Source organism: Varanus komodoensis, unplaced genomic scaffold, assembly GCF_004798865.1.
Source record: "Varanus komodoensis strain SLA01 unplaced genomic scaffold, ASM479886v1 scaffold9, whole genome shotgun sequence".
Classification (NCBI taxonomy): Eukaryota; Metazoa; Chordata; class Lepidosauria; order Squamata; family Varanidae; genus Varanus; species Varanus komodoensis.
Window position 1 is genome coordinate 6,078,633 of NW_025336598.1, and position 27,256 is coordinate 6,105,888.

The 27,256-nt window shown below is 40.1% G+C and overlaps 1 protein-coding gene across 8 annotated transcripts in view; it reads left to right on the forward strand.

Annotated features, from left to right (window-relative positions):
- Positions 1-27,256, forward strand: part of HTT (huntingtin) — a 454,323-nt gene that overhangs the window by 304,809 nt on the left and 122,258 nt on the right. For all 8 annotated transcript variants that reach the window (XR_006413521.1, XM_044417924.1, XM_044417925.1 and 5 more), the window contains 5 exons: positions 4,467-4,612; positions 5,117-5,294; positions 5,697-5,789; positions 6,388-6,575; positions 16,937-17,063. Coding sequence is in view for 7 of the 8 variants with exons in the window: in XM_044417924.1 (XP_044273859.1) it covers positions 4,467-4,612; positions 5,117-5,294; positions 5,697-5,789; positions 6,388-6,575; positions 16,937-17,063 (732 nt within the window). In the remaining variant the exon portion in view is untranslated. The remainder of the gene's footprint in view (positions 1-4,466; positions 4,613-5,116; positions 5,295-5,696; positions 5,790-6,387; positions 6,576-16,936; positions 17,064-27,256) is intronic.

Below are 27,256 nucleotides of genomic sequence, written 5' to 3' on the forward strand. Positions count from 1 at the left end.
AAAGTTCACTATTTTTCCCTCTGTTTGTCTCAACTCTTCTTCTGAAGGCTTTCTAGTATCACTTCACCAACTCATTCCATAACATCTAATTGGAGTCACTTGATGTCTGAACCCAGGGTGACAACTGATGTCTGCTGCTGTCATGGAAGGTGTCCCTTCTGGTAGCAAATACTTCAGCCCAGTGTTCCATCCAGTTCTGGCTTTTGGACACTGGGAAAATTCACTACCCATTCTACTACTGGGACAGTTCACTACTGTTCATACAATGCAGGGGATTTCAACTATGCTGACAGCTTAATCCCTCAGGAGGCAGAGGAAGGAACAGAAAGGAATTGTTTTCCTGAACTTGATCCAGACTAACAAGGAAGAGCTGGCTAGTGAAGTGAAAGTGATGGGATAAGTGATCAAATGAGGATTGTGAAAATTGGGCATAGCTGTATATATCCTTGGACTTTGGGAAACCTAGTTGCAAAGAGCTCAGAAGTTAAGTGGAATAACATGACCAGAACTTTGATGGAGAAAAAAATTCAAGAAGAATGAAAGATCCTGGAAAGTGAAATACTGAATGCAAACTGCAAATAAGTCCAATGAGAAGAAAAAATGAAGGCATCTAAAAATTCATGGCTACACAAGGCTAAACTTTAAAAAAAATGTGTATAGGAAATGGAAAGAAGGACATGAAATCAATGATGACTTCAATAGAACCAGAAGGTCTATGGCGTCAGGAAGGCTAAGGCTTAGAATGAACTGAGTCTTTTGTAGAATACAAAAATAAAAAGGATGTCTTTGTCTATTATTAGAATAATAAGGAAGGGATAGGTCTACTGCTTGGGGAAGATGATGAATGTTAACAGGTGACAGGGAGAAGGCAAAGTTAGTCAGCAGCAATCTTCCTATGCAAGGAAATTGTGTTCCATCTGAGAGCAAATAATGTAAGAAGGGAATTTCTGCCCAGGATAGGTAGAGATGCTTGGGGAGCACTCTGATACTTTAAATGAATTCAAGTCTCATTTCCAGTTGAATTATACCCACAGTGTTAATGCAGCTTGTTTCAGCTGCGGACTGTAATCCTTCAATCAAAGGTTTCCTGCTGCTATGTCTGCAATTGCCAAGTTCTGCCTACAGTATCTTTGTAAGGAGAAGCCACACCAGTCCAGAGGTCAGGCCATAAAATCTGTTGTGCCAAGTATATAGGTCAGACAGGAGTGTCCAAAAGTGTGGCCTGGGAGGTAGAAAGAGGCCAAAGAATCTGTCCAGTCCTTAAGATCATAGTTAACACTGGGTTGAAATGCTGGTGTCTACAACAGAACTGATAGCAAGCTCTGGCTGGGCTAATGTATAGCTGGCTGTAAATCAGCACAGCTGGCTCATTAGGTCAGTGTGCAGCTTTTTATAAGGGAGGCTGTTTGCTGTGCCTTCTGTTTTGACAATTATGCTTGCACTTGATCCTTTCAGAGCCAGGTTCCAGCTGAACATCAGGAAGAACTTTCTGATTGTTAGAGCAATAAAACAATGGAACCAATTACCTCTGGAGGTTGTGGTATGTTCCACACTAAAGGCATTCAAGATGCAAAGGGGTGAATTTCCTTCCTCTGGCTCTTCCAGGAAGGGGTTAGGGTTAGGCTAATGTTGTCCCCTTTTTGAATATAGGGACAACATTAGCCCTTCTCCAGTCATCTTGGACTTCTCCTGTTTTCCAAGATTTTTCAAAGATAATAGCCGGTGGTTCTGGGAATTCCTTCACTAGCTCTTTTATGACTCTGGGGTGGAGTTCATCAGGCCCTGGCGATTTGAACATGTCTATTCCACCTAGTTATTCCTTGACCATTTGTCTGTCAATCTTGGGCTGTCATCTCTGACTTTCAGCTCATGCTTCCTCTTGATTACAGATTTCCTTGTGGGAGAAGACTGAGGTGAAGTAGGAATTGAACACCTCTGCCTTTTCCTTGTCATCTGTTATCACTCTGCCATCCACTTTAAGTAGCTGAACACCCTTCTTTTTCCCATGTCTTTTGTTCTGGATGGATCTGAAGAAGGCTTTCTTGTTGTGCTTAGCATCTCTTGCTATTCTCAGATTATTTCCTGCTTTAGTCCTCCTGATGCCATCCCTGCAACTCCTTGCTATTGGTTTATACTCTTTCTTTGTCACCTGACCCTGCTTCCACTTCCTGTACCTGTTCTTTTCTTCTTTCAGGCTGTCACTTAACTTTTTGTGGAGCCATGTGGGCTTCTTCTGCTGTCTTCTACACATTTTTCTTGATGGAATTGTTCATAGTTGTGCTTGGAGCATCTTAGTTTTCAAAACTTTCCATCCCTCTTGGACTCCTTTTCCCTTAAGGGTGTGTTATCATGGCACTTATCATTTTTCTGAGTTCATTAAATTTGGCTTTCCTGAAGTCCAGGATGCATGTTTGGCTCCTGTTACCCTTTGTCTCTTTTAGAATGGAGAATTCAAGTATTGCATGGTCACTTTCCCCCAGAGTTCCCCTGGTTGTTATTTTGTCCACCAGGTCATTCCTGTTAGTATTAAATCAAGGATAGCTGAATCTCTTGGAGGGGCCAAGCTTGGCAGAATTTGTTTCCCAGCATATATCAGAGAAATTGAAGTCCCCCATGATGACTACATCATTCTTGGAAATGCTGGAAAGTTGCTTTTCAAAGATTGCATTCTTGTCCTCTTTTTGACTAGAAGGTCAGTAACAAATGCCAATAACCATTTTGTAATTTTCTGTTCCCTTTAAATTTAGTCAGATGCTTTTCAATGGGGCTACTAAGTTCTTCTTGGATTTCTGTGCAGATATATGTGCCTCTCACATGTAGTGCAACTCCAGCTGCCTTTCTGTCCTTTCTATTTTTCTTGAGCAGGTTGTATCCATCAATTGTAGAGTTCCGATCATGTGAGTCATCGCACCAAGTTTCAATTATTCCTAGAAGATCATAATTGCCCTCATGTACTATGAGCTTAAGTGTGTGTTGCTTGTTTCCCATACTGTAAGCCAATGTGTAGAGACATCAAAGTTCATTCTGGCTGTGCCCTGGTTTTCTTCCTATGTTTTTTGGAAACTGGTGTTGGGCCCTGCTTTTTTCTATGTTGAAATACATAAGTCTTTGCCAGGTGATGGTATGGCACACTGCACATCTCCCTCCCCTGTAGGTTTTAGTTTAAAGCCCTCCTGATGAACTGTTTCATTAGTGGCCAAACATCTGCTTCCCATTCTTTGTGAAATGCAGCCCATTTGCCAAGAGTCCGTCTTCCAGGAACCTTAGCTTGTGGTCCCAGAATCAAAATAAATCACTATTGTTGTTTAACTGCAAGGAAGAAGAAATGGAGGGAATTAAGAATATGTTTCAGATTAAGATAATAAGTTACATTATCAAACACCTAGGTATGAATATTTAAAAAAAATCCAATGTTTAATAAAGAATAATGTTGCTATATTGAAATTGGAAATAAAAGATAAAATGTACCAATTCAGGAAAGTAGGATTATCATGGTTTGGTAGAATAGCAATATATAAAATTAAACTCCTGTGATTAATTTTTTATATGGGATGTTGCCAGTCAAGATTTTAAGAAAATAATTGGATGATTGACGAAATATGATTAATAAACTTTGTGGTGGAGATGAGAAGACGAACATAAGTAATCTTTTCTGAAAGGGAGGTAAGGGGGGATGTTTTAGTTTGGATTCAGCTTTTCACATGGGCAGATGCTTCTCCCACATCTGTGCTTCTATCATCTTGTTTAAGTCTTCTGGAGAAGGATAAGATTGAAAGAAGGGGTTTATACCTGTGTTGACACTTGGCTGGCACCTCTTTTATTATCATTGTTTGTGGTATATACCTGGACCATTTAAACAATCTTGCAATTTAAAAAAAAATCTAAGACCTGATCTTCTAATTTTTCTGCTGTTAGATATTTTTAGTCCATATTTTTCTGTTTTGTTCTTTCTTAATATTCTGATTTGCTATTGATTGTATAATCTGCTTGGCTTGCTGAATTTTGGCTTCATGTTATTTATCTCAGTATTAGCAGAATTAAATAAAGAAAACACATGGAAATGTACCATGAAGAATCATAATTTATATTCAAGAAAAATGCATCTCAAGATTTTGTGCTTCTTGAAATTTGAAATCTGAGTAATCTTAATATTAAACCAATTAAAGATCTTAATAGGATTAAGTGGTTGCTTAGCCAGATAATTATGAGCAACTTTGGATTTAAACTACCGTTTGTTTTTGATTCTCTTAGGTCAAACTAATTCTATAAGCAAAAGTTTATTTTATTCAATTATAAGTACTTTTGTTAGGAAAAAAATAAGGCAGGAGTTAGGGTTTAATTCATTGTGAAATAGCACCTGTCTCTTTCAGAAGTAATATATTTGCAATATTTAAAATGTGTGAGTATGAGTTCATTTACAAAATCTGAGGGCTACAGATGTTCCTGACCATATTCTTTTTTTATAGGAGACACGGTGGTATATCAATCTACAATGGTCCTGTCTCGCGCTTTAAGTCAGTATCTTGTGTTACTTTCTAAACTGCCAACCTCCCTTCGTATTCCACCTGACAAAGAAAATGATATTGTGAAGTTTGTTGTAATGTTACTAGAGGTAAGACAACAAATGCATCACATGTATTAAGCAATACTCTACTATCACATGCTTAACAAGTACAAGAAATCTTTCAGTCCCAATGACTTTTTAGTTTTATCTGGCCTTATTTCTGCTTCAATGGCATAGCTAAAAAGCATTTGAAACTATGTTAAGAACTGTATGAGTGGAAGTTGCAAAGCATGTTTAGAAAATGACTGTACATGGACTGGAAACAATGTTATTAAATTGTTCCTCAAGTCTTCCAAATTAGGTGTTATACAATATATTAGTAACTGCAAGAGCCATATATTAGAATACAGCAAGATCATAGAATCGGACCACTGGTCCCTCTAATCCAGTATTGCTAACAGTATCCAGCAGCAGTTCTCCTGGGTTTCAGGCACAAGTTTTACCAGTCCTGGGACACCAGGGAATGAACTTGGAACCTGCTGCATGCAAAGCATAAGTTCTTTCACTGAGATGCAACTCCAAATAATCTGAAATTGTATTTTTCCCCCACAGATGCTTTCATGGCATTTAATACATAAGCATATTCCACTAAGCATAGATCTCCAAGCTGTGTTGGAGTGCTGCTGTTTGACATTACAACAATCTAATTTATGGAACTTGCTGGCTTCAGCAGCATATATCACACATGCTTGCTCTCTTATCAACTGTATCCAGTTCATTATAGAAGCAGGTAAGTAGTGTGATTAACTCCCTTGAAGTAAACTGGCCCATCCCAAAACCATGTCATCTACAAAAAAGCTTTACAAATTCTTTTAGGGACTATTTTTTTTATCATTTCTACTTTTTATTTACCCAAGCCATTCAGCATGGTACCATGAGATCTTTGTTTCATTTGCTGTAGCAAAATAGTTAATGAGTTGATTGGATATGTATTAGCATACGGAAATCCATGAAATCAAACACCTTCCCCTGTTTCTACCACTCATACCTGGCGAAAAAGGTTGTTAGTTGTGCAGCTCAGTGTTCTGAATCTGTAACATTTAGTTTAAGCTCAAGCTTGCAAACTAAGATCCTTGCCTATTGATACTCCAGGAAATCTTAACTCATTTCTCAAATTCAATGTCTCATCTAGTGGCAGTTGAACCTGGAAATTGGCTTCTTAGTCCAGAAAAGAAGAAGAATCTTAGAAAAGCTTCCAGTGAAGAAGTGGGTTTACAAGCACCAAGTAAGTATAGAGCAAGCTTGAAATGTGCCTGCAATTGTATTTTCAGTTAAGTAATAGAAGATTTTGCCAGCTGCTCTTGTTTTTAACGTGTGGTATATTTTGGACATCATACTATGTAATTCCCTATTTGCTGCAGTTACTTGCATCATTTCAATGTTATGTTAATGTATCAAAGCCAAATTACATGTCTATCTTTATTATACCTAAAAAAAATTCAGTATAACAGTTGCTGGGAAGGGTGCTTATTGCCTCTTGGGACAAATCAAGTGGGGGCTGCTCATCAGGACCATGGTGTGGGAACCCCTATGAAAGTGGAAAAATCACAAATATCTCTAGGCCCCCTTGCCCAAACTTACCAGCACCTCCTCTTTGCAGCAAGGAAATGCCAGAAAGATTTCCTTCCCTGAATGGGCAGGGCAAGAAGACATGCTTTGGAGGCCTCCCTCTCTCCCCTTATACTTCCTCTGTCTCTGTCTGGCAATGACATTTTGATGTTCATAACTTGGAGTCTCTCTGTATTTGGAGCTATTTAGGGTTAACATGTTCTTATTTATTTGAGATTCTTGTAACTAACCTATATTTTGTCTCTCAATTTAAGAATGTGATCATATAACAGCAGCTTGTGAAACAGTAGCAGAGCTGGTGGAGTGTCTACAATCTGTTTTGGCTTTGGGGCACAAGAAAAATAGCCATATCCCAGCATTCCTCACCCCTATTCTTAAGAACATCATAATCAGCTTATCCAGGTTGCCTTTAGTAAACAGCTATGCAAGAGTGCCTCCCTTGGTATGTAATTAACTGCTAAAGTTGATGGTGATAATTATTGCTGATAGTTATTGTGGCATTTTTCTTTCTTTTTATTATTAGATTGCTTATCCTTTGAATAAAAGCAAAAACACTGTTTTATTTCAGATTTGTACGTCTAATGGTTTCTCTTGAAAGTTCAGTGATAGTCATGAGTCAGAGCACAGGACTACAATTTCTGGTTTTGTCATAGTTGGTTAGAAATGTGAAGAAACCAATATGTCTTCATTCTCCGTATCTCTAATTATTGACAAATCTAAGGGTGCTAAGTTGAAGACAAAAACACTGAAAAAAGGGATCTCCTAATTGGGCAGAACAATTGAACTTTTAGATAATAAGATTTGGGTCTGTATGAGAAGGCTATTTTTTTTCCACAAGTCAATACTGATTATTTTAGGTTCCAAATGAGTAACTCCTAATTTTGTTTTGTTTTTGTTATTGACTTCTGCAATATTCTTCTTTTATATCACAAAGCCAACCTCACTGGTCAGCTTTAACATCATATTGACTTTAGTTAGAAAGCATGATCTGCTTGGAAGGAGAAGAAGACTGGCCTCGACAGTTTGGTTCTAAACTGAATACCTTATCCTCCTTTCCAAACCAAAAGGAGCAGACTCCATCTTGAAAGTAGAGCATGCTTGAAAGTATGAGCCAATTGTCTGGGGCACCAGATGCTTCTCAACCACTCCATCCTCCTAACCTGACCCTATATGACCCCTCCCCCCCAATATCAACTAGCTCACTGGACTTTTCCACAGAATGTGAAACTAATCCTCAGCTTGTCTCTGCTTTCACTAGCCTTGAAAATTCAATCATGAATTCCAGTTCTTGTTTCACTTGTGAATTGGATTTTAATTCACCAAGTTTTGTAGACTGTATTATAAGAGGAATAGGTTCAATCCCTACAACATTTTAGTATATTAATAATCTACAAGGATTATCTGCTTTTCCCATTCAAAACTGTCATCCTATTTCAAGTTCTTACTGTGAGATAGAGAGGTGGTGCTTCCTCCTGGTAGAACAACCTCTCAAGTACTCATGGAAAAATCCAGCCTCAGCCTAACAGCACACCTATGGTAGCAGGAGAAAGCACTTAAAAACCATAATTAAACACAGTCTTCCATGAAAGATGAGTGACAGGTTGCTACAAGTGTAGAAATATATAGGACAATCTGCATGCTGCTGAATAGATTCTTCTTTTCCCAATACATCTTGGGTTCTTGGAAGGCCCTTTTTTCTTTCACACCATAGAATGGAACTTTGTTTGAACTCTATCCCCAATCTTACCCTTTGTGTCTTTGAAGGGTCACATGATATGCAATATTATTTAACAAAATGCTATAATACTGTTTAGCCATATATTTTCACAAAATAGAGTCACTCTGGATTGCATTTTTATTTCCATTTCTTAAAATGGAAAAGCAATTACCTTTATTTTCTTTATCTATTATGAATTGCTGGCATATTTGTTTCTCCTAATTATTACCATGTTTAAAATTTAAGAACAATGTTATAGATGGTGAAATTGGTCCAGTAAAATTAATTGCCAAAGACTATGATTTTCCAGGGTGAGAATAGTCCTAAAAGTGCAGAGTAAAACACAACACTGTTATAATTAGTATATAGCTATAATAATTAAAACTTTCTACATGTGGTCTTATAAAAAATATCTGACCAAGTTTTTCAAGGTTTCCCTTGGAATCAATGCTGGAGAGACATAAAGCCATAAACATGAAAGTGCTGAGCTGAGTCAATTTGACCTTCTCCCCCTAATGTGAATGTCATCACCATCAGCAATTTCCTTTCTGTACCCAGATCTCTGAAGATCTCTGGGTGGTTTACAACAATCCATAAAACAGACGATAAAAATAAACAAGTCATAAAAGCAACAAAACATTAAAAACATCAGTTCGAGTCCATGTCCTGGCAGATGCAAGAGGTTTTTTTTTTTCCTGGAAGTGCCCAGTGAGTAAATTATAGAAAACATAGAAACATAGAAAACAGAGCGAGTCAGAAGGGGTCTCCCGGGCCATCTAGTCTGACCTCCAGCACCAGCCAGCTCCGCTCACAGCATGCCCGCCATGTGGACGTCCAGCCTTTCCTTGAACACCCGCACTGATGGGGCCTCAACCACCTCCCGGGGAAGCCCATTCCACACCTTCGGAGTCCTGACTGTCAGGAAGTGCTTCCTGGCATCCAAACGAAACCTTGGCTCCCTGAGCTTTGCTCTGTTGGAGCGCATTCTGCCTTCCTCTGCAGGGGAGAACAGGTCTCTAGCCATCTCCATGTGACATCCCCTCACATACCTGTATGTTGCCAACATATCCCCTCTGAGTCTCCTCTTATCCAAGCTGAAGAGACCCAGTTCCCTCAGTCTCGCCTCATACGGCATCCCCTGCAAACTGGCCACCAACCTTGTGGCCCTACGCTGCACTGACTCCAACCTGGCTATATCCTTTCTGTAATGAGGGGCCCAAAACTGAACACAGTGCTCCAGTTGCAGGCACACTAGAGTTGTGTAGAGTGGTAGTAATACCTCACTTGATCTAGAAGCCACACTTCTGGCTATGCAACCAAGGGTGGCGTTCACCCTTTTGACCATTATAGCAGGCCAAAGATGGTTCCAAAGTGTTCAGCGCCCCAAACAACTTCAGAAAACTGTGTTGAGTAGCAAAGAAAAGTTTGGAGAGGCAGTGAGATATTGTTTGTTTGCCACCTTCACTGTCTCTAAACAAACCCAAATGTAGGCACATACCAGGCTTTGCTTGCACTTACTGGGCGTTTTCCTCATCTGCACTCAAGCCATATCCTGAGTTGTGTCATCACTTTCAACTCCAGGGTATACTATTAGTTTAAACTTACATATTTGGCTATAAATTTGATTATGAGTATTGTACATCTTTAAATTGTATGTTCAAGTAGCCCCCTGGTTATGAGCAAGTTCTACTCCTGAGAAAATGGAAATTCTTCTTTAAGTTGAATTTGTATATAAGAAAGATCATGTATAGTTGAACCTCCACATTTGCAGGGGTAAGGGGCACAGGACCCCCATGAAAGTGGAAAAACTGTGAATATAGATCCACTAGTGCCTCCTCTACAGCAAGGAGATGCTAGAGAGATTTCCCTCTCCAGATGGTGGGACAGGAAAGCATCCTTTGGAGGCCTCCCTTTCCCCCCTTCTACTCTCTCTATGGTGATGAAGATTTTCCATAGTAATTTTTAAAAAATTAATAGACTTTATGGCAGCTCATGCATAAGTATGGATTGTATGTAACTTGTGCTTTAGTAACTTGGGGGCTGCCTGTATTTGCATTGCAGCTGATCTTGATTCTGTTATATAATGGTGTGGGGTTTTTTGGGTTGGGGGGCATTTTTTCCAAAACATACACAGATTACCTCTTTCATGCTTTATGTCTCTGACAATATAGAATAGCGTTGGTTTGTTACTCTGCAATTTTAGGGATATTATCAGCTGTGGCTTAGGGATATTATATAGCATTAACCATGCATTTTCTCCCTTGGGAATTTTTCATGTGATGAAGAAAGGAAAGACCTTTCGGCTGTTTCAGGACAATGGTTGACATGCCACAGCAGAGCTATTTATCTTTGTAAGGACAAAGCATGACAAGAATTTTCTAGAACATATAACAGACCGTTCCAACTCATGAGCACTCATTTATCCAGGACTGATCTACCTAGGTTGTGCTCCTCCTATTCTTGTTGTCTTTGGGTTTGCATCTTCAGTCTGTACTTATTTTTACTAATGAGAATGAAACAACTTAACACGGAATTTCACATGTCAAAACATATCTGATATAGATACGTAGTCTTATTATAATGTATTTTTTGCTCAGCATTGTGAAGAGGCATCCAACAATGGTGTGTGTCCATCTTTCACATAGGAAAATGAGGGATCCGTCACTGAAAGATCTTTGTATTATGCTTAGTACCTTCTGATTCCTTCTCCATTTCTTTTATCCTGGGCAGAGCTGTCTTTTCTCTGGTTCTACCACTGATTATTTCTATTTCTAATAATTATGATGTTCAGTTATATTATACTAAGATATGCAATTGCAAAGTTATAAATAATTGGATGCATACACATTTTTCGAGTTCTAATGCATGCAACAAATACTCCCAACCACATACCATACAACAGCCTTCCAGTATCATCCCTGTGAACACCAGTGTTCCCACAAATACCTCTTTTGCAGCAAGCTTGCTGCTCTCAGCACCTTTATTTTCAAGAATGTCTATAGGCCCTTGAGGGTCTTAGAAAAGTAAAACGGTAGGTGGATGCAGTCTAGTATACCTGGAAAAAATGCAAATGTACCATTAGTGTTGTGTGAGGTGTTTTGACTTGTTCCCTTTATTTTTTCTGGTGTGTGTGGAAAAAAAGATGATTTATGTGTTTCTTTGGTGAAGTTTGGTGTGTGCTTTGGGGTTTCTGTGTTGTGTGTGTGTGTGTGTGTATTTCACATAAATGTGTCAGTCAACAAATGTATTTTTTCTGTGCTTTCTTTTGCCCTTCGTAAGAATATGTAGAGCCTTGAAACTACAGATTAGTGAACATGGACATCAGATTAGAATGAAAACTCTAGATGGGGTCAGACTAGATGGCCTCACTCTGTTCTACTGTGTTTCTCCAAAAATAAGACTAGGTCTTACATTAATTTTTCCTCGAAAAAACGCACTAGGGCTTATTTTCAGGTGATGTGTTATTTTTTTTTCTTACGAAAGCGGTAAGATTCTCGCCCCGAGAGCCCTCCACAATGCCTTTCTTGTACTTGATGGAATAGCTCTTTCTTTTTGCAGCCATCTTGCGTTTTGCATCCATGCATTAAGTACGTCCATTACAGCACACAATATACTGATGCTGTTCGTGTGTTGTGTCTGTATATGAGGTTCTGGGGCAGCACCAGGGCTCCCTTTTCTAGCCAGAGACCAGAATAGCAGCCCTGGTGGTTGCAGGACTGGGTCTACAGTCAATCGCAGCCACCTGAGCTGCTATTCTGGTCTCTAGCTTAAAAGTCTCTGTCTCAAAAGTCTCAACTTCTTTTGTATCTCCTTTGTCTCTAGCTTATTATTATTATTATTATTATTATTATTATTATTATTATTATTACATTTCTATGCCGCCCCTTGCCGAAGCCTCGGGGCGGCTTACAACACAATAAAATACATTGAAATCTAGCAGATACCTTAATTGCCTGACTTCAGTTAGAATTAGTTTATCTTGGTTCTTTTTAGGTTGACCCTTTAGCATTTGAATTTGCTCCAAAAGACTTTTTGTGTGTGTGATAATGTCTCTCTCTCTTCCTTAGACATTGTTTCTAAAAAATATCCTTTCATATATGCTTTACTGGCTTTCCAAATAGTGGTTATGGAGACATCATTTGTATTATTTAATCTAAAAAATTCTTCCAGTACTTCTCCTGACTTAAGACTCCATCTTCTTCCTCCGAACTCTTCTTCCTGCCGTATTATCTTCAATGGATTATGATCAGAAAGTATCTTGGGTAAAATCAGTACTGCCTCTAAATTCAAAATTAACATTTTAGATATCCAGCACATGTCAATTCTTGAACATATCTCATGTCTGTCAGAGAAGAAAGTATAATCCCTAAGTGCAGGATTTTTGAATCCCCATGCATCTGCCAACTGCAACATTAAAAACATTTTTAGGTGATTTATCACCTCTTGCTTTTTTTGACTTGTCCTTGTTTAGATCTATAACTACATTTAAATCACCAATAACTTCTCCTTCTTGAAAATCCAATAGCAAAAATATGAATAATTGTTCATATTTTTTCTTTTTCATCATTTGGAGAACAAATCACTGTCAGTGTATTAATTTTCCCACTCGGAAATCTAATCATCAAAACAATAAACCTTCCCTCTAGGTCTTTAAATTCTTCTATCACATTTAGTCCTTCATTACTAATATAAATAGCAACTCCCTTTTTAATCTCTGCTGAGCCTGCATAAAGTTTACCCAGGCTTTTACAAAATATGAACATTTTTTGTTTATATGGGTTTCTTGAATACATATCCCTCTGATTCCTTAAAAAGTTAAAAACTTTAATTCGTTTGGAGGGGGACCGCATCCCATTGATATTAATAGATAAGACCTTTATTTTGCCTTTATTGTACATTTAAAAAACTCAGAGTATCTTTCAATAATTCTGTGGCATATAATTCAGCTTAGGCTTCTAAATTAATGCTTCTTTCCTCCCCTCCCCTTGAAACATCCAACTTCTGCATTCCTTCATTGCTGTAATTAATGTCACAATTTAACAAAACTTCCAAAGCAGTACAGAATTTTACAAAAGATGAAAAGGGAGGAAAGAGCAGAGAAGTTAGAAAAAGGAGGGGGAAAATGGGAGAGAGAGACAGAGAGACAGAGACAGAGAGAAAGAGCGAGGAAAACCAGAAAAAATAGTGCAAAAAATAAAATCAGTTAATCAATGTTCTGTTATATTATACATACTAGTAATATTCTATCTCTCTTACAATATCAGTTGTGATTAGTTTGTTAGAAGAAAGATTGTTCAGAAGAGACTTCCATATAAAAGAACTCTGATATCTACTTATTTCAACAAGTAGTGTTGAAAGTCTTCAAATCAATCTATGGTTGCATAAGTTCTTTTATTAAATAGAAACATTGTTTAATCATTGCTTTCACAGCAGGTGGCCTCAGCCTCCCTTCTCTTGAGCTCCAGTAGGTGACGCTGATCTCCACCTCACTTTATCACTGCCTCGAAACTTTATTCTCATAAAGCCAAAAGCAAAGGAGATCAGAGATCAAAAATATCCAAAAGATCATACTTCCCATCCCAGTTCAATTCATATCTCTAGGGAGATACAATTGTCTTTTAAAAGAAGTCATTTATCAGTAAAGCAACAGCATCAAGGATTCTCTCAACTCATGCAAGCAGCCACTCCTCAGAAAATGGTGACAGCGAAAAAGAGATCATCTCCACCAACACACAGAAGCCTCAGTCACAACTGGTTGGTAGGGTCCATAATTAATTTCTTGAGTGATATCAAAGAGTTCGCAAAATAAAATTCTATTGCAGGTCAAATGAGGTATTGAAAAATATCCTTTTCATAGGCTTCCAAACATACAGACAAGAATTTATTGGGGGAAAACGGAATTTCAGTCTAAGCTGTCCAGAAAACACAAATATTCTTCAATTTAAAAGCCACAGAATGGATATAAATGTAGTCCCAATTAGTATTCTCATGCCGGGGTCAGTTTACTTTCCGATTCTTAGTTCTAAATCAGAAACTTTAAACAGCTTGTATGTAAAGTGTTGTTAATCATCCAATTGTCCATTCCAGAGTCCCTTTAAAGTATGCAGACAAAAAATGCCTTAAAAATCTAAACTGCAGCAAGTTAAAATGTTGTTATTGTTCCCTTGGCAAAAACAGAAACACAAGATAAAATACAATAATAATGGGAAAAAAGAAAGAAGAACAAAAGAGAAAGTATTATTCACCACCAATTCAAGGTGTTGGTAATGACCTATAAAGCCCTAAACGGCTTGGGTCCTGGTTACCTGAAGGAGCGCTTACATCCATATTTGCCCAGTCGCCCCCTGAGATCGGCGGGAGAGGCCCTTCTCTGGGAGCCCTCCGTGAGAGAAATTAGGAGGGTGGCTACTCGGAGAAGGGCTTTCTCAGCGGTGGCGCCTAAGTTATGGAATGCGCTCCCCAGAGAGGTCCGCCTGGCGCCGTCGTTATTTGTTTTTCGGCGCCAGGCTAAGACCTTTTTATTTAAGCAACATTTTAAATGCTAAATACAATTGAATTTTATCTGGCCAGGGCGGCTTATTTTATAATGTGTGTTTTAATTAAGATTATTTTATATGGATATTTTAACTTATTGTTTTATCTATGTTGTAAGCCGCCCCGAGGCTTCGGCGAATGGGGCGGCATAAAAATGTTGTAATAAATAAATAAATAAATAAATATTATGGGAGAGTGGACTCTGAGCTCATGTATCTTGCCTCTGGATGATATCAGAGTAGTAAATGCAAAGTCTTCATGCCCACCTGTCAGTCAGAGAGATACAAACCTCTCAGGAGGTAATTATTACCTTCCTTTACAAGACACAGGAAAGAGCAGCATCAAGCCACTGCTATTGAAGTTGCCATTCCCCCAGAAGTCTAACTCTAGTATCCTATGATACCCTGGATGCTGTAATTTATTATGAGCAAGAGCTGTGGCAATAGTCTCTCTGTAGACGCACAATCAGACCAATTTGTTAAATAGAGTTGCCTCTTCCAGTGTACTCACATGTTTTGGGAGGGTGCATTTGTATGTGTTCTTGTAGATACCATGGATTGTCATTACCCAGGATTGCAAGCCCTTGGCAACTGAAAACTTCAGTGATAGTGACTAAGATAAGGTACTAATTTTTTGGTCCAATCTCAGATTCAAATTTTCCATTCTAAATCATATTGTATATATGTGCATGAATAATATGCATCTTGGGAACTGTAATATAACAACATACGTACTATGTATCCTGAGGTACATCACAACATCATGTTACACTCTGTTAGGCTGTTTCCAGAGGCCTAATGCCCTACTAATACCCTAATATTACAATTGCATTACCATTTATTTTTCCTTAATTATTACATTTTTGCACCAAAGATCTCTAGGCAGTTCTGAACACTCAATATAATACACTGTGATAAAAATACAATAAAAGTTTAGAACTGCAGTCTAAAATATAGTATAAAATAAAATAAAAACTACAGTTAAAACAAAAACTTAGGAGCACTGCAGAGTTTTAAAATACAGTAACAGATTTAAAACCACAGAAACTGAAAGAGTAAAATGGCTGAGAAAATAAGAAAGCCTAAAAAGCCACAAAGCCACCAAAAAAGCCTCAAAGTAGGCTTCAGGTGAGTCATTCTGGGAAATCCATTCCACAACAGAAAAAGGCATCTTGTTTGTAGCCGCTTACCTCACCTTTGGCAGAGGCTCCAGAGAAGGTCTGCAAAAGATTATCTTAAGGGCCAGGCAAACATAAATGGGAGTAGATGATGTTTTAAGTATCTTTGCCTCAAGTATTTTACTTTTATTTATTACTTTATTGCAGTTTGAATTAGGCCATGAAGAGGACATACCAGTGCAGATGGGAAACCCATGTAACTGACATAATGCTCTCATTTTGGCCAATCACCATTAACAATTCACTGCTCCATTTTGAACCAGTTGAAGTTTCCAGACAATTTTCAGAGGCTGTCCAACACAGTGCAGTAGCCTAGGTGGAAAGAAATGAGAGCATGGTAGTTAAGCTACCTCTATCCTAACTGTAGCTGGGCTATCTCTGTCCAGATAAGGTATATCAGCCTAAGTATATCCACCTATGACTCTAGTGACAATGCTAGATCTAAATGTACCCCTAAACGAAGGATCTGCTCCTTGAGCTTATCTCAGCTTATTAGCTTTCATTCAGCTTTCATTCAGTCCATTAACTTGCTACTTTGGGATGTTCCAAAAGGACTCTGCAATCCTGTGCACTGAGCAGCCTTTTTGTTCCAAAAGTATTTTCCCCCCACTCAGGGACTCACTTTCTTTTCCTTCCCCACACCTTCTCATCTCTCTGAATGGGTATAGCATAAATTTGATGCACACAGAACTCTCAAGATTTACATTTGCCATATCATATAGCTGAGACATACTAATATAGTATTTCTATTTTTACATTCCAGTTCCCTCAGGAAAAAGGCCTTCTGGGAACACCGTAGCTATGTGGTTTAGGATGTACATTTCCACCCCAACTCAGAATTCTGCATGTCATAGTATATTAGTATATACCATCGAGTGACAACCACCTTGGCAGCTGTCTCCACCAATATGTCTTACATTCACCAAGTGGTAGAAGACACTTTTTCCTCAGCTGTCATTCCATTGTAGCTTAGCTTGTACACAGCCAATTGTTGGATGCCTCCTCACACCCAACAGGGTAGATCATTTATCAGGAAGGTTATTTCTACTTGGTGTGATGGAAGCATCTAAAGCAAACTCTGTTGCAGGTGGCTGAGTCACATTCCAGCTTCTCTCCCTCTGTATACCTTGTGACCTCCCCAGATCACTCCCTGTATCTAGAGGTCTTTCTCTGTATGATTCCTCCTTTTCTTGGGGTGTGGCATGTGTTAGCCCATCATTCAAAATGTCTCTATCACATCAACTGGGAGGAAATGTTATGGTAACTAACCAATGTTTTGATATTTTATATCAAGCAAAAAGTTGGAATAGCAAGGAAAGCATAGCCTCCTATCCACATGATATATATACTTTTCTATCTTTCTGTAATGAAACAGGTCTGGAAACTGGGATGGTCTCCAAAGCCTACAGGAGAGTTTGGCACAACTTTCCCAGAAATCCCCGTAGACTTTCTTCAGGAACGAGAAGTATTCAAGGAGTTTATCTATCGAATTAACACATTAGGTAGGTAGATTGAGTTGAATATATAAGTGGCAATCTTCTACTGATATCTTTTAAAAACTGTTCATGATAGTTTGAAGTTATTTTAAACTGCCTTAGTAAAAACTTTAACTGTGAGTGGATGAATTTGAGTTACACAGACATTCTGAAGTGGAACTGTATTGTGTTTGTTGATCTGGGTAAAACAGAACTTGGGTTATCCCACTGGTTCAGATTCTTAATTAAGTATATTACATACATAGTGCTGTATTAATCACTTTTCCAAATTAAAAGATTTTCATAGATCTTCCCTGAATATCCTAAAGAAATCTTTAACTCTATTTCTTTTAAATCAAACATGAAAAATATTGTTAGTGTATTAAGCTGCAATAAATTTCATGTGTAATTTAAATTAGCATGATAGTTTAAAAGAAGGTTGCATTTCAGAATACTTACAAAAAGGAGGAGTAGCCTTTTCATTAACTCTGATATGAATGAACAGATTGGACTGTGAATGCAAGTACAATTTGTACATTTGGGGTAGCTCCATTGCAGATAGTCCCCTTTTTAGCCCATTCTAAAGAAAAATGTTAAACAAGACTACATAGGATTGTGTAAGACATTCCTTCATTTAAATGAAGCTTCATATGTTCTTGTTTTTCTTCCTCAAATGTGAATATTTCAAAAATTGCTTAAGGTCACAGTCTTAAACACATCTAGATAGAAAGTCCTACAACTACCAGCATTTTTGAACCGGCATAGTTGGAAAATTCTGGGAGTTGTACTTTTTCTCTGTGTAAAAATGCATACGATTCCACCTTTAAGTGAGGAGAGGTGATACTAACTAAAATGTCAAGGTAAATTTTGAAATGTGGCAATGGTTGCCTGCAGATAATTACAAAGGAAGGGGTTCTGGCAAAAGGGGAAACTTTCCTTTACCTATCCCCTTTTCAGTGCTCCCTGGCTCTCCAGTGTTTCGTCTCTCATACAAGTAAATATAGAGATAAATACTAACACACCACTCATCTGCATAGGTCAAAGATCAGATCTGAAGTTATGTGATGCAGCTTTACTGCAGAAGCTAAATAGCATTGGCTCAGTAAGCTGCCTGAATGGGAGACAGGCCAGGAATGAGATGCTTTACCTATGACAGTACTGCATCTTTACTGTTGTTATTTATTATACTTGTTGGTAGTGATTCTGAGTATTGTTATATTTATAATATCTCAGAAGAGGTGGGGGGGAGAGAGAGCTTTGAGCTTTCATTTTGAATTAATTCCAGTGGATTTGATGATTACAGGATTTTTATTTTTTGGCCTTAAGTATAGCAATCTAGAAATATGATAAAATAAAGAATGAATTAATAGCAACTTTCAGCTTCTAATAATGAAAATCAGCTGTAAATAGCATATTCATTCCACTCAATCCTCCACTCAGTTGGCAACCAAGGATTCCTCTTTTCTAAATGAAGCAGCTGGATCAAGGCACTTGTTTTCATAATACAAAGTTGTTCAGAATAGTTAAAGAGAAGACAAGTATCTTCACTTGGCTTTGCTTAATACGTGTAGATAAAAGTATCCTAAGTCAGTCAGTCTGAACTGAAGAGTAGAATTATAGACAAAGGGGATTTTCTTCTTGATTTTTCTCATATATTATCATTTTAAAGAGGCATAAAACTGCCTCCTTAGTTAAGGTGAGTAACAAAAAAAAAAAATTCTTATAAAAAAGGTTTTGCCAAATTTCTTCTGCTTATACATGTTATGTTATTCGCAAAGGCATGCCTGACCAATTGCGACTTCATGGACAACATTCCTCCAGGCTCTCCTGTCCTCCACCATCATTCGGAGTCTACCCAAGCTCGCACTGAATGCCTCAGTGACTCCATCCAGCCACCTCATCCTCTGCCATCTCTTTCTTCTTTTGCCATCAATCATTCCCAGCATTAGGGTCTTCTCCAGTGAGTCCTTCCTTTGCATTAGGTGGTCAAAGTATTTGAGTTTCATCTTCAGGATCTGGCCTTCTAAAGAGCAGTCAGGGTTGATCTCCTCTAGGACTGACTGGTTTGATCTCCTTGCAGATTCTTTAGTGCTTAGACTTTCTTATGGTCCAACTTTCACAGCCATACATTGCAACTGGGAAAACCATAGCCTTGACGACACGCACTTTTGTTGACAGGGCGATGTCTCTGCTTTTTAGTATGCTGTCTAGATTTGCCATAGCTTTCCTCCTAAGGAGCAAGCGTCTTTTCATTTCTTGGCTGCTGTCCTCGTCTGCGGTGATCTTGGAGCCCAGGAAAATATAATCTATCACTGCCTCCATTTCTTTCCCATCTATTTGCCCAGAAGTGATAGGACCAGGTGCCATGGTCTTAGTTTTCCTAATATTGAGTTTCAAGCCAACTTTTGTGCTCTCCTCTTTCACCCGCATCAAGAGGCTCTTTAGTTCCTCTTCACTTTCCATTAGAGTGGTATCATCTGCATATCTGAGGTTGTTGATATTTCTCCCCGCAATCTTAATTCCATCTTGTGATTCATCTAGCCCTTCCTTTCTCATGAAGTGCTCTGCATATAAGTTAAATAGGCAGGGCAATAGTATGCAGCCTTGCTGTACTCCTTTCCCATTTTTGAACCAATTAGTACAGTGGTACCTCAGCTCACGAATGCCTCAGTTCATGACCAAATTGGGTCACGAACAAAAATTTCATAAGAAATTTAACTTGGGTCGCGAACTCCTCACTGTATAGCGACCGCGATCGAGGCCATCTCCCCACCCCACCCCCCGAGTGGGGAGATGGCTGCGATCGTGCTGGGGGCAGCGGGGAGATGGCCGAGATCGCGCCCGTATTTCCTGCAGGAGCGCACCTGTGATTGTGTCTGTTTTTCCTGCAGGAGTACAACCATGATCTTGGCCATCTTCCCCCCAGCACGATTGTGCCCCTCTCCCTCCCCGAACACACCTGCATTCAAGCCCGTCTCTCCCCCCCGCACGCCTACTCTCCCGTCAGGCCCTCCCCCCCCCCCCCAGCGCGCCGGGATGATGGGTGCGTGCAGGGATGGCAAGCACGATCATGGTTATGCCTGGAATGGGGAGCGGCCGCGATCTTTGTAGTTCTTTGTCACTTTGCTTCACATTTTTCTGATTAAAACAAATAGTTACAGAACGGATTAATCTTATTTACATTGAACTTTATGGGGAAATTTAACTTGGCTTGTGACCAATATGGGTCATGACCAGAGTCCTGGAATGGATTAAGTTCGTGAGTCAAGGTACCACTGTAGTTCCATGTCCAGTTCTCACTGTTGTTTCTTGACCCACATAGAGATTTCTCAAGAGACAAATAAGATGGTCTGGTACTACCATCTCCTTAAGAACTTGCCACAATTTGTTGTGATCTACACAAAGGCTTTAGCATACTCGATGAAGCAGAAGCAGATGTTTTTCTGGAACTCCCTACCATTCTCCATGATCCAGCGTATGTTGGCAATTTGATCTCGAGTTCCTCTGCCTCTTTGAAACCCTGCCTGTATTTCTGGTAGTTCTCGGTCCACATACTACTGGAGCCTAGCTTGTAGGATTTTGAGCATCACTTTGCTAACATGTGAAATGAGTGCAATGGTGCAGTAGTTTGAACATTCTTTGGCATTGCCCTTCTTTGGGATTGGAATGGAAATGGCCTTTTCCAGTCCTGTGACCACTGTCGAGTTTTCCAAATTTGCTGGCATATTGAGTGTAGCACTTTTGCTGCACCGTCTTTAGGATTTTGAATAGCTCAGCTGGAATACTGTCTCTTCCACTAGTTGTGTTTTTGCTCAGACTTCCTAAGGCCCTTTTGACTTCACATTCCAGGATGTCTGGTGCAAGGTCAGTGACCACCCCATTGTGGTTATCGGGGACGTTAAGCTCTTTCTTGTATAGTTCCTCTGTTTAATCTTGTCATCTCTTCTTAATTTCTTCTGCCTCTGTTAGGTACCTGCCATTTTGGACCTTTATCATGCCCATCTTTGCATGTAATGTTCCCTTCATATCTCCAATTTTCTTGAAGAGAGCTCTGGTCCCCCCTATTCTATTGTTTTCTTCTATTTCTTTGCACTGTTCATTTAAGAAAGCATTCTTTTCTCTTCAAGCTATTCTCTGGAATTCTGCATTCAATTGGGTGTGTCTTTCTCTTTCCCCCTTGCCTTTCACTTCCCTTCTTTCCTCAGCTATTTGTAAAGCTTCCTCAGACAGCTTTCTTGCATTTCTTTTTCTTTAGGATGGTTTTAGTTGCTACTATTTGTACAATGTTGCGAACCTCTGTTCATAGTTCTTCAGGCACTGTGTCTATCAGATTTAATTTGTTAAATCTATTTGTCACCTCTACTGTATATTCATCAGGAATTTGATTTAGATCATACCTGTGTGACCTAGTACTTTTCCCTATTTTCTTCAATTTAAGCTGAATAATAATAATAATAATTATTATTATTATTATTATTATTATTATAACATTTCTATGCCGCCCCTTGCCGAAGCCTCGGGGCGGCTTACAACACAATACAATACAAAAATAACAATATAAAATTAAAAAATATAAAATAAATAAAAAATATAAACGATATAAAAGAAGTTAGAAAAGTTATAAAAGAAAAGAAAAGAAGTTGCCCTGGGCAGATAAATAAGTAAATATTGTTAACAATTAAAGTGACGTTTAAATAAAAAGGTCTTCACCTGGCGCCGAAAAACAAATAACGACGGCGCCAGGCGGACCTCTCTGGGGAGCACATTCCATAGATTGGGCGCCACCGCAAGAAGCTCATGATCTGAGCCACAGTCAGCTCCTGGTCTTGTTTTTACTGACTGTTTAGAGCTTCTCCATCTTTGGCTGCAGAGCACATAGTCAATCTGATTTCTGTGTTGACCATCTGGTGATGTCCATGTGGATATAGCCAGGTTATAGCCAGTGCAGCATAGGGCCACGAGGTTGGTGGCCAGGTTGCAGGGGATGGGGTATGAGGTGAGACTGAGGGAACTGAATCTCCTCAGCCTGGAGAAGAGGAGACTCAGAGGGGATATGTTGGCAACATACCGGTATGTGAGGGGATGTCACACGGAGATGGGTAGAGACCTGTTCTCCCCTGCAGAGGAAGGCAGATCACACTCCAACGGAGCAAAGCTCAGGGAGCCAAGGTTCCATTTGGATGCCAGGAAGCATTTCCTGACAGTTAGGATCCCAAAGGTGTGGAATGGGCTTCCACGAGAGGTCATTGAGGCCCCATCGGTGTGGGTGTTCAAGGATAGGCTGGACGTGCGCATGGTGGGCATGTCGTGAATGGAGCCGGATGGTGCCAGAGGTCAGACTAGATGGCCCGGGAAACCCCTTCTGACTCGCCCTGTTTCTATGTTTCTATGTGTAGTGTCGTCTCTTGGGTCGTCTCCAGCATGTTCTCTTGAAAAAATTCTGCCAGCCTTTGCTCTGCTTCATTTTGTACTCCAAGGCCAAACTTGCCTGTTATTCCGGTTATCTTTTGGCTTCCTACTTTAGCATTCCAATCCCCCATGATGATAAGGACATCATTTTTTGTTGTTATTTCTAGAAGGTGTTGTAGGCCTTCATAGAACCGGTCAACTTCAGCCTCTTCGGCATCTGTGGTTGGAGCACAGACTTGCACTATTGTGATGTTGAATGGTTTGCCTTGGATTCGAACTGAGATCATTCTATCATTTTGAAGATTGAATCCCAGTACTGCTTTTCCTACTCCTTTATTGACTATGAAGGCTACTCCATTTCTTGTGAGGGATTCTTGCCCGCAGTAGTATACCTGATGGTCATCTGAATTAAGTTCACTCATTCCTGTTCATTTTAGTTCACTGATTCCTAAGATGTCGATGTTCAGTCTTAGCATCTCTTGTTTGACCACATCCAGCTTGCCTTGATTCATAGAACTTACATTGCAGGTTCCTATGGAGTATAGATCTTTACAGCATCGGACTTTCTTTTCACCACCAGATACATTCACAACTGAGTGTCCTTTCGGCTTTGACCCAGCCACTTCATTCTTTCTGGCACTACTAGTACTAGTCCTCTGCTCTTCCCCATAGCACATTCGACACCTTCCGACCTGAGGGGTCATCTTTCGGCATCATATCTTTTTGCCTTTTGGTACTGTCCATGGGATTTTCATGACAAGGGTACTGGAGTGGACTGCTGTTTCCTTCTCCAATGGATCATGTTTTGTCAGAGCTCTCTGATATGACCTGTCCATCTTGGGTGCCCCTGCACAGAATGGCTCATAGCTTCATTGAGCTACACAAGCCCTTCGCCACAGCAAGGCACTGATCCATGAAGAGGATACATATTATACCTGGTTAGTAATAATATGAAACTTAGCATCCATGATCTTCCTAGTGAGTTGTCCAATATGAAAAAAATATCAATCCAGTGTTCATTGGTCCAACTTAAAAAGTACTGAAAATGGACACATTTGTATTTTTTTAAACTAAACTGTGGCTTGGCAAGTTATGTATTCTTTCATATTTTGGTAAAATATTTTGCAGCATTCCTGTTCTAGCACCCCTGGACCAACTCCATCATCATGGAGTTGGCCCAGGAAGATCCAGGAGGCAACACTCAACATCTGCAGTCCTTTTCTCCACCTGTCCACTCAACTGTCATCACATCTAGTTCAGGAATCATTTTGCTCTTCTCTACCTAAGTTTACCATGTTCTTTTTTTCTCTCATTTTCTCTCTCTTTTATTTAGAACAAACCTCCCTTTCTTCCTCTTTCTTCAACAACCTGTTTTTCACTCTTTTTCTCTAAATATATATATCTACATCTACAAAATATATATTTCTACCTGCTTTCCAATTCACAACTCCTCTCTCCTACCCAAGTTGCCCGTGTTTTCATCTGTGAGATGCTCCCCAGGCATCAAGACCCAGGACAACACACACAGAAAGTGACTAAGTGCGCGAAAGCTCCACCACACCAGCCTCAGCACCATTTTCAGAAGCCAGGGGACCCTGGAAACAATGCTGTTATCCCCTTATCAAGTGGGACCATTCTTCTTAATGGTCTCTGGCATCCTTCCACTCCAGACATAGGGCTGGTTATTCAACCAAGGATGACCAAGAACCTCAGTACTGAGCCTTGGTGCTTGATATCAGACCACCAACACTGAGCACTGCCGACACCAGGGATGTGCATGCCACCCTCATCCCATTCGGCACCAAAGAGATACGAGAGCAGGCTGTCCACCAGCTGCTACCCCACAATGTCTGACCAAGGTTATTACTCAACCACTCATTGGCTCCTCCTACTGATCCTTTACCAGGCCTCAGTACCAGACCAACATCACTCCCCAGCACCATCCACATCCCAGCATAAGTGATTGTGAAATCCATTTCCATCTTCCAGCCCAGATTACATCTTGGATTCACAGTTGGTGATATCGCTGTGCCTATTGAAGCCATCCCCACATGTGACCATATTCAACCAAGTCCCAGCATCCACTCTGGGGGAGAGATGGATGCTTCATGGAGAAAGGTTTTCAGGATGGCCTCAGACCTGGGACTGGAGATCAAGCAACAGCAGGACCAGAACAGCAGGTTGCTGTTCCAGTCTTCAGTACCCTGGGCTCTGAGGGCTCAACACCAGTGGCCATCCCCTTCCTACCAGCCCTGCTCCAGACAGTTAAGCAGTTCTGGAAGTCCCCTGCTGTTTCCCTCAACTCATCGAGGAAGGTCAGTCAACATACCAGGTGCTGGATAAGGATGTCCCATTCTTTCTGCAGCATTCAAGACTGAACTCTGTCATTGTTGAATCAGCACAGGAGGAGCACAGCAGGAGCACTTGGCCCCAGTCAACCACAAGGAATGCTGATAGGACAGCTTGGTGAGGCAAATCTACACAGTGTCATTCCAAATTGAACTACCAGGCCCATTACCAATTCTTTATATGAGAAAAGATGGGGCCTGTGAGTAAGTACCTCCCAGATGACATCAGGTATGCATCCTGCCTCCTCCACATGCAGGTCTCCAAGCAGGTGAGATATTAGATCACTGCAGCCAAGCACTACGTGGAATGTGACACTAAAGCCAGAATGGGTGAAGTGGTCATCCATCAACATGCCTGGCTCCATTCAGCTGGACTACTACAAGAGACTGCTGGCATCACTCTCTCCCTTTGATGAGGAGGGTCTCTTCAGAGCACAAATGAAGAAGAGGATAGTCTATATCCAAAAAGCAAGATCCTTAGTCAGAAGAATGGGATTCCAGCAACCGTCATCTATACCAGGGGTCGGCAACCTTTAACACTCAAAGAGCCATTTGGACCCATTTCCCACAGAAAAGAAAACACTGGGAGCCACAAAACCCTTTTGACATCTAAAATGAAGATAACACTGCATATATAGTTTTTTGTCTTTATGCTATGTATAAAAAAAAAACTAGCGTGTTGCATTTATGAAATCCATGAACAGCTACAGAGAAAACAAATTTTTATTTCTGCATGCAACAAAAACATTTTGAACTCCAAAAAAAAAAAAAAAAAAGACTCTGGGTTGAAAGTTACTTTTACATAAAGTACTCAATGTCTATCTGAGTCCTCCTCGTATTTATGAAATAAAAAGCCAAACTTATGTTATCCACTAGCAGCAAACCAAACATGCTACCTGCAGCAAACCAAAAATGCCATCTGCTTCTGTGTGCCCTCATCCTTTTATCAAGTGATGAAATATTGAACAAACATCCCTCTCCCAATGTAATAATGTTGCTGGAATTTTTATAAGAATCTTCTTAAAACACGGAAGTAGATCTATATCTTCATTATGATTTAGCTGCAGCTCTTGTTCAGTCACTAAAACTGTTATTTTTAATCTTACATTATAAACTAGTAGGATTCCTTTCATATATTTTGAACAGGAGAACAGCTTCCTGCAGAGTCAAAGTCAGTGCTAAAGAGCTGCGTGCATAAAACAGTAAACCCGTAAAGTTCGTCAGCAGTAAAAGCAAATGAATCTACCCACGAACCATTAAACATTCGCTTTTCTTCAGAAACTTTTCTTTTCTTCGGATTTATCCATGGTTGGAGGGGGGGGAAATCTCAGTAAATCAGCGCTGGTCGCAGATATAGGTGCGTTTAGTGACTGATTAGCAGATAAACAGTCAAGTGATGTGAATTTTGACAGGTCCCAAGCACAGCTTTCAACACTCAGATGCAGGAGATTACATTGGGACAAAGAGAATCTTTTCAGCAGTGTTTCATGTAACATGAGAGCCTGCAGGAAGCTTGTTTAGCAGAGGAATGTAGCAGTTTACTTAAGTAGCTGATTTACTTAACTAGCTAGTGCTGCGTTCCTGAGTGGAGCTTCGAGCAGATCAGCAGCTGTGCTGGCGCGTGTTTTGAGCAACGGAGCTGCAGCAGAGGGGTTCAAGAGCCAGGTGCGGCTCCGGAGCCGCATGTTGCCAACCCCTGATCTCACAGCAACAGAGATGCCCATACGCTGATCATCTTCATAGGCTCCAGGTGGCCTTACAACAGAAGAGGCATGACTTCCCAGCCTGCTTCAGGCAAGCACAGAAGCACCCAGAGGGCCCATTCCAACCTGTTCAGAGGTTTTTACTCTCACTATTTTACAGTACAGAAGCAGAATGGGGAATTGAGACCAATCCTAGACTTCAGAGGCATCAACTGGTTCATCACACCCAGGAAATTCAGAATAGTCACCCTGCAGAGCATTCTTCCCTACTGCAACAGAGAGACCAGTTCACTTACATCAACCTTAAAGATGCCTACTTCCACATCACCATAGACCACAATTATAGGCACTTCATCCACTTCCAAATTGGAGAGAAAGCATTCCAATTTTTGGTTCTCCCATTTGTTCTCTCCACTGCCACAGCCACCAGGATCTTCATGAAATGCAGGGCAATGGTATGCACACACTTCCAGCTCCAAGAAGTACACATCTATCCATATCTCGATAATTGGTTCCTCATAGCCCCATCTAAGTCTGATCTACAGCACTCAGTCCACACAACCTGTTCCTTACTGCAAACCCTGGGACTATGCCTAACTCATGAAAAATCTGTTCTCTCTTCTTCTCAGCATGCTTCAGCTCACTTTCAGCAAGAGCTCTCTTCCCAGAACCTAGAGCAGTGGCACTACAGAATCTAGCAGCTAACAAAAGCACAAGGGAGCCCGCCATGGTGCATAAGATAGAAAAACTCCATGGTCCT